Source organism: Gracilinanus agilis, chromosome 6, assembly GCF_016433145.1.
Source record: "Gracilinanus agilis isolate LMUSP501 chromosome 6, AgileGrace, whole genome shotgun sequence".
Taxonomy (NCBI): Eukaryota; Metazoa; Chordata; class Mammalia; order Didelphimorphia; family Didelphidae; genus Gracilinanus; species Gracilinanus agilis.
This window is the reverse complement of record NC_058135.1, coordinates 60,261,493-60,270,099: the sequence shown is the minus strand read 5'-3', so window position 1 is coordinate 60,270,099 and position 8,607 is coordinate 60,261,493. Positions and strand designations below refer to the sequence as shown.

General features: G+C 37.8%; 1 protein-coding gene across 1 annotated transcript in view; it reads right to left on the bottom strand.

Moving 5' to 3' along the window:
- Positions 1-8,607, bottom strand: part of LOC123252257 (glutamyl aminopeptidase) — a 117,658-nt gene that overhangs the window by 50,341 nt on the left and 58,710 nt on the right. Inside the window, exons 5-6 of the mRNA XM_044681646.1 lie at positions 4,830-4,984; positions 3,021-3,134 (exon numbers count right to left, since the gene is read on the bottom strand). Coding sequence (XP_044537581.1) covers positions 3,021-3,134; positions 4,830-4,984 — 269 coding nt within the window. The remainder of the gene's footprint in view (positions 1-3,020; positions 3,135-4,829; positions 4,985-8,607) is intronic.

Below are 8,607 nucleotides of genomic sequence, written 5' to 3'. Positions count from 1 at the left end.
AGAGAGAGAGAAAGAATCAACAAAACTTTTTAACAATACACTGAAGTGGCTAACTAGATTGAAAGCCAGGCCTGGAAATGGGAAGTCCTGGGTTCAAATGTGACCTCAGACACTTCCTAGCTATATGACCTTGGGGCAAGTCATTGACCTCCTTATAGCTTTCTGCCTTAGACTTGATACTTAATATTGATTCTAAGACAGAAGAGAAAGGTTGGCTGTTTTTTAAATACACTGAAGAAAAAAGTTCAGAAAGAGACACAAAGAACAATTTTCTCACTACTTTGTTAAATTTAGTATCCTCTTTTTAAAATTAGGTAACAGAAGTTCACAGTTTCATAAACAATCTTTTTTTTTCCTTTTCTGTAGGTTGGAATATTTATGTTTGATGATGACTGTTGTGTTCATAATTTTTAAAAAAAGAACAATTCAAAAAATAAACCGTATAGGGGAAATATATACTGAGTTCCTCATTCCACCTCCTAACACGTAGAAATAGTGCTAATGCTCATTATGTCTTGGTTGGTCAAAGTGGGTCACCCTTGGTATAAATGGGATACTGACTTTTCTTACAGGATATGAGAAATTTTTAAAACCCTTATAAGCCAGCAAAATAATTTGATCTTGGAAAGTAATTTTTCATATAAGCTTTGCCAATTTTATATTTTCTTAGGAATATTTCAATGTGGTTCAATGCTTCTAAAGGATTTTAATTTTGTCATCAATGTGCATTTTTCCAAATCTTTCTTTTCACCCCTTGAAAAATAACAGATTATTGAAACTCTTAAGTAAGCATTATGGAAAACTTCCTGCTTTAATTCTTTTCATTCTGTCCATTAGAGGGCAATAGTTCACAAAGTTAGTGAAACAAACTTAGAATTCGCTACTTTCTCCATCCCTTCATCCTTACCCCACTGCTCATATTACATATAAAAAGGAGCCCTGAGTGTATGGAGAGCTATAGAAGATGTTTGACAGTGGTGGTGGTTGTTGTTGTTTTTGCTTTTTAAATTTTATTTTTTAGAAAAATTTTTCATGGTTCATGATTCATGTTCTTACTTTCCCCTTTCACACCCCCAACCCCACCCCTGTAGCCGACACGCATTTCCACTGGTGTTAACATGTGTCATGGATCAAGACCTATTTCCATATTATTGATAGTTGCATTGGTGTGGTCGTTTCGAGTCTACATCCCTAATTGTGTTTGCATCAAGTGGTTGTTGTTATTGTTTTTAAATTCTTATTAGAGAGACATGAAAAATCCTAGGCTTTCCAGCTAGATGGAAGCTCAGAGGTCATTCAGCTCAACCCCATCATTTTACCATTGAAAAAAATTTAGGCTCAAATTGGGGAGATGATTTGCTCAAGATCACACAGCTAATGATGCTTGGAGTAGGACAGCCTCAACTTCTCATATACTCCCTCAATGCCTGCGAGTCCTAGAAAAACTGTCAAAAACCACATCTAATGTAAATTGGTAACAGAGTCTCCCACAAAATAATCCTTAATATCTGGTCCTTGACTTCCTTTCCCAGGCCCACTGTCTAAGATATATATTTGGTATAGTCTCCAAGCTGCTATGAGTCAGAGAAATATATATTTGGGGGAACATTCAGGACTAAAGGACAGTATAGGCTCCTCTCATGTTCCCCATCTCTCCTTTGCTCCTCCCTAGCTCTTTTTTGCTCTTCTTTCCTGTCAGACTCAAGACATTTTCCACATTGCCAAAATCCATAGGCAAACACACTGCACATTAACCCCAGCATAGTGCTATAATGTTGGCCAACCACTGCCTAAGAGGTAGGGGAGTGGAGTGGAATGAGGCAGAATGGAGAGGAAGGCACAGTTGACTTGGAATCAAGAAGCCTGGGTTCCAATCCTTATTAGTTGTGTGACCATAGGCAAGTCAGTTCATATTGCTAACCCTCAATTTCCCCATCTGCAAAATGGGTTCAATAGCACACTTCCTGTTCCACAGGGTTGTTGTAAAACTCTGGACTCATATTTCTCTGTTTTTCCCCCTTATTCTCTTATCCAGTGGTTAGCAACAGAGTTATCTGAAGGCTTGCTAGAGAGCAGAACTGGTCTTCTTACCTCCAGTCCAGCTGCAGTCCCTAATCTCTTGCCTATGCCTATGCCTAAGTAATCTTCCCAATGTACAACTTTGAGAAAAAGGTCTTTGTCTTAAATCATTTTGTACCCCAATGCTTACCACATTGCTTTTCACGTAGAAAACAATTGATGTTAAATGAATGGATGGCAGCTAGGAGGGCCAGTGGACAGAACACTGGGCTTAGAATCAGGAAGATTCGTCTTCCTGAGTTCAAATCCAATCTCAGACACTGACTAGCCATGTGACCCTGGGCAGGTCACTTGGCTCTGTTTGCCTCAGTGTCCTCATCTGTCAAATGCATTAGAGAAAGAAATGGCAAACCACTCAAGTACCTTTGCCAAGAAAACCCCAAATGTGGTCACAAAGAGACAGACACAACTGAAACAGCTCAACAATAACAAAATGGACAAATAAATCAAAATATTGTAAGTTCCTTGATGATAGGGATCTTTTCATTGTTACCTATGTATCTCTAGTGGCTACCATGATACCCGAGACAGAGAATACGCTTGATCAATAATATAAACTGTTTTGGGCCATCTTCAGAGGGAATAGAGAGAGTAGGGTTCTTTTTTAAAAATCACGACTTTATCTTTTCTTTCCCACAAGTCCTTCAACTATCAAAGTCAAGGCAGACCCTGAAATTGGGGAATCTGACTAAACTGTGTCTCTGGCAGCTTCGTGCCCTCTCCTAAGTCTCTCTGCTCCTTGTGGGTATGGCCAGAGGTACCATCTAAATAGAAATGTGAATTCAATGGAATGAAAGAAAGTGCTTCATGAGCCTTAAACATGAGTTCTTAATGGCATGTCCAACATCCAGCCATACATGGTATGCATATGGTCACTCCAACTGGGCTTGCTTCACTTCTTATAAACTCAAGGGTAGTTTATAGCATAGAAAGACACTTACCATTTGCCAGTTCTTTTCTGCTTCATTTACTCCCAGGAACTCAAAGAAAGAAGCAAATCCTTCATTTAGCCACAAGTCTTCCCACCAATCCATAGTCACAATATTGCCAAACCACTGAAATGATAAATGTGATGGGAAAAGATCTCATGACGGTGGTAAAACCAAAGTTTACGTCAATGAACCTTCAGACGTGTGTCTATGGAAATTCTGCCATTGATACCATGGAAGATTTTTTTTCTAACCATTCAAAACACTGATAAAGTGACCCAACCTTCAATTAGAAATATTTCCTGGGCATCGTGTTTTTGTATTAATTTTGCAATTGCCTCAGACACTCCTCTTTTTAAAACCTTTACTCATATAATAAATGGAGACTGTAAAACTATAGAAGATTATTCCTTAAGCTCTAAGTAGAGCAAAAATATTACAATAGTAATATGGTAGTAGTAGTAACTAAAATTTATATAGCAGGGGCATCTAGGTGGTTCAGTGGATAAAGAATCAGGAGAAGGGAGGTCCTGGATTCAAATTTGACCTCAGGTGCTTCATAGCTATGTGACCCTGGGCAAGCCACTTGACTCCAATTGCCCAGCATTTACTGTTCTTCTGCCTTGGAATTGATATTTCATATCAATTCTAAGATAGAAGGTAAGGATTTTTTTAAAATCTCAGTAAAGCAAATGTCTTACAATAGTAAAAATCATAGTAATAGCAGCAAAAATTTATATAGCATTTTAGTAATTGCAAAATACTTTAAATATTTCATATGACTTTTACACAACCCTGTGAGATAATTGCTTCTATTATTCCCACTTTATGGATAAGGAAACTGGGGCTGAGAGAGGTTTAATGACTTTCCCAGGGTCTCACCACTGCTAAATATTGGAGGAAGGATTTGAAGTCAATGGCCTGAAGTCAGGAAGATTCCTCTTCATGAGTTTAAATCTAGCCTCAGAAACTTACCCTAAGCAATTCACTTAACTGTGTGTGTGTGTGTGTGTGTGTGTGTTACCCTAGGCAAGTCACTTATCCCTGTTTGCCTCAGTTTCCTCATCTGTAAAATGAGCTGGAGAAGGAAATAGCAGTATCTCCAACAAGAAAAATGCAAATGGGTTAATAAAGAGTCATAAATGCCTGAAAAACAACTGCCTGAACTCCCAGCTTCGTCTTTGACTCTACCCTCTAAGTTTTTATAATGACAAATCATTTTATTCTCTTTATTAGAGATGGTATACACAATGGATCAAGACCTGCTCTTTTAGTCAGGAAGTCTTGCATTCAAGTTTTACCTCTGGTACCTTCTAGTACTGTGACCCCAGACTATTCATTTACTCTCATACAACTTGCTGAGCTCATAAATTGCAAAGACTATCCTGCCCTTCATTAGCAGAGGGAATTCCTTACTGGTGGCTCTTCCCACTCATGAAATCACAGAATAAAAAAATCTTCATTAACATTGGTGAGATCTTTCAGTAGAACACAGGAAAATATGAAGATAGAATTTGTAGAGTTTATTATCTATGCCAATTCTCTTTAGGATTTTTAAAAATATTCTTACTTTCTGTCCTAGTGACAATTCTGGGACAGAAGGGCAAGGACTAGACAAACAGTGTTAAGTGACTTGCCCAGGGTCACATAGGTAGGCAGTGTCTAAGGCCATATTAGAACTCAGGTTCTCCTGATTCCAGATCTGGTGTTCTGTCCACTATGCCACCAAACTGGCCCTGTTCTTGGGATTTTTAACCACTTTTACTCCCCACCCCACCCCACCTCCCCACTGCTCCAACAACCTTTTTAGAGATTCTTTACCTGGTGAACAAGTTCATGGGCAACCACAGCAGCCACCCTCTGTTTATTTGAAGAGGCTGATTCTTCTGGATCATAAAGTAAGTTAGTTTCTCTGTATGTGATAAGACCCCAGTTTTCCATAGCACCAGTGCCAAAATCTGGAATGGCTATTTTATCTAGGGTGTAAAAAAGAGAACATTGTATTTTTTCATGTGAGAAATACATTCTTTTCTCTGGGCATAATATTTCTTAGCTGATTCATTTCAGAAAAAAACTATGACAGAAAATCACATATATTTTTATATATTTATATGTACCATACATTATAAATATATAACATTCTCCTAAATTTGGGGGTGGAATTCAATGTCACTTTCAATCTCCTTGCATTCAAAATTTCCACAAGACTCTTCCCATTGGCTACAGAGTTACTAGTGCATATGTGAGAGGAATGACACCAGTAATGGGCAAAAATCTCTAGAATGAAATGGATTTGTTTTGGTTTTTCTGCCCTTCATTTTAAATTTAATTTTTATTTTCAGTTCCAAGTTCTTTTATCTTTCTTCACTCCTCCCTCACCCACTGAGAAGGCAAGAAATATGGTACCCATTATACATATAAAGTCATAAAAATATATTTCCACATAATTTTTCCCCCAAAAGAAATTAAAGCAAATAAAGTAAAGAAATGGATGTGCTTCAATTTGCACTCTGAAACCATCAGTTTTCTCTCTGGAAGTAAACAGCATTTACATCATAAGTTCTTTTGGCATTATAGTAGATCATTATATTAACCAGAGTACTAAATCTTTTGCAGTTGATTACCTTTGCAATATTGCTATTACTGTGTAAATGGTTCTTTTCTGGTTCTGCTCATTCCCCTTTGTGTCAGTTCATATGAGTTTTCCCAGGTTTTTCTAAAATCATGCTTTCGTCATTTCTGCCAGCACAATGCTATTACACCATATTCATATACCATAACTTGTTTAGCCATTCCCCAATTGGTGGACATCTTCTCAGTTTCCAATTCATTGCCACCACAAAAAGAGCTGCCATAAACATTTTTGGTACATATAGACCCATTCCTTTTTTCTTTAATCTCCATGGGATAGAAACCTAATAAATGTTTTGCTGGGTCACCAGGCATAAACCATTTTACAGCCCTTTGGGTATAGTTCCAAATTGTTTTCCAGATGAATGGACTATTTTACAGCTTCACCAACAGTTCTACCCTTTGTTTTGAGAAACTTTTCAAAATATGATTTTCACTTAGGTTACACATTAGCATCTTTCTTTAAGGCCAAGTTGTCAGAGACAAGAGGATAAAGATTTCCAAAGAGAAATCCTTAACCTTGGTGTCTTGAAATCCATCTTTTCTAAGCTTTCCTATTTCTTTATCACCTGGGTTTCCTATTATTCTAATGCCCTGCTCTTCTGGCATTTTTTTTCTTTGAGTCTAAATCTATTATTTCTTCATTGTGGAAGGATGGGGTGGAAATAATTCCCACAATCAATTAACCTCTTTAATTTGCATTTATAGAGAATTGCTTGAGGGCAAAAAAAGTTGTAATTTGCCCAATATCACACACCAGTTATATATCAGAAAAAGCAGGGCTTTTCCTGACAGTATAAGCAGCTTTCTCCAGGATGGAGCACATCCTCTTGATGGATTGCCATTATCTTTAGAAAAATGAAGGACTGGACCAGATGGTTACTAAGGTCAGGACTTGCTCTAACCTTCTGTAATTCTAATTTCAGTCTTTTCTCCATATTTAACCCTTGGTGATAATATCTGTCAATGGGAGATGGGGTGATACGGTGGTCGCAGTAAGGCTCATCTCTGATTTTATTCCCACTTCTTACTTCTGCTATCAATGAATGCTCTGAGAGAAAGAATAGTTAACCTAGTGCAGCTTTCCCATTTAATGAACTCATTTCTTTGTACTTACTAATCAGCATGTTTAGACATTCAAAGAAGATGCATGGAGTCTAATGAATTTTCATTCTGCATGAGTCATAGTCTAATTTTTCTTCTTGTTAAAATAAAGAATCAAAGGGGTCAAAAATAAATAAAAATCAATTGTCTCTAACAAATCTGCTAAATTGCAGAAAGTTTCCTTTTTTTGTTATATTTATGCTTATAATTAGTGACAAATATGTGGGTTACTAAGAAGGATAGAGGCTGGATCCATAATCATTGAAATAGGGAATTCCAGTATGAGGAAGCTCCCCCTTGCAATGCCAGTCAACACCTATATGGTTGTGATAATGAGATTAAACCTACCCTGCCTATTTTTAGATTTAATCACCAAAGGTGAAAACATCACCACTTAATTCACAAGTTGGGAAGTCTGTGATCCACATGTTCAAGAGTGGGTGACAAATCAAAATTGACTGACTGCCCCCCTGGGCAGGCCTAAGCAAAGTGGCTGTTGAGATTGGACATGTAAACTAAGAGGAAGGCACAGGAAGTGATGAAAAAGAAGCACCTTTAAAAGGGAGTGACAACTTCCTGTGGGCCAGTTTTTGTTCGTTTTCCTGGAGTTGGAACTCGAGTTGGAGATGCTGCTTGCTAGACCTGAGACCTAGGACCCTGAGACTTTGTTGAGACTGTTCTTAAATCTTTCTCTTAGAACTACACATGGTGAGTGAAGAAGGCTGACTACCTTAGCCTCCCTGGAGGTACTAACCTTCTGGAGGTTCCCTTGATTGGGAGAAGCCCTCATGGCTAACCCCTTGTTAACTGACTTTTAGGCTTTCCAACTGGGACCTCTGGAGCCCTGGTTGAGTAAAGCCAAGGATTGAGTACATAATTTAGTTCTTTAATCTAGATCTTTTACTCTACCCTCTTCTCACCTCTCTACTTCTACTCTCTCTCCTATATTTTATAAATAACTAAAATCATTTTAGAATTGATATTTATTCAATTCTTGGTGACCACACCTTTAAATATTAATATCTAAACCAAAAAGCCCCTTTTCCCCTTTTACATGATAACATCTAGTCTTCAGGCAGTAGCCTGGAGTGCTAAGAAGTTAAGAAATTTTCAAGGACAGTTAATTGGTGTGGTGGATTGATAGCCAAGGCTGGAGATAAGAGGTCCTGGGTTCAAATCTAGCCTCAGACATTTCCTAGATGTGTGACCCTGGGCAAGTCACTTAACTCCCATTGCCTAGCCCTTACTGTTCTTCTACCTTGGAACCAATACACAGTATTGATCCTAAGACTAAAGGTAAGAGTTTTTGAAAATTAGAGAAATTTACCTAGGGTTACATATGTCGGGTTAGTATATGTCGGAAGCAAGATTTGAACCTGATGTTTATCTACTATATCATGCTACCTCTAGAAAGAAGAACTCCCTAAATGAGTTATATGATATACAATACTTTTAAGTATCAATTCATGCATAATTTTAACATGGTGGTGCTGTGGATGGAGTGCTGGACCTAGAGTCAGTAAGATCTGAGTATAATATTAGATCTCAGACACTTAGTAGCTGTGTGACCCTGGATAAGTCACTTCCTTCAGTTTCCTCAGCTGTAAAAGGAGGATAACAATAGCAACTATCACCCAGGATTCTTGAAATAATCAAATGAAATAATACACATAAGCATAAAAATATATATAAATTTTTAAATTTAAACCCTTACCTTCCATCTTGGAATTAATACAGTCTATTGATTCCAAGAGGGAAGATCTGTAAGGGCTAGGCAATGGCAGTTAAGTGACTTGCCCAGAGTCACATAGTTAGGAAGTGCCTGTTGCCAGATTTGAACTCAGGACCTCCTGTCTCCCAGTCC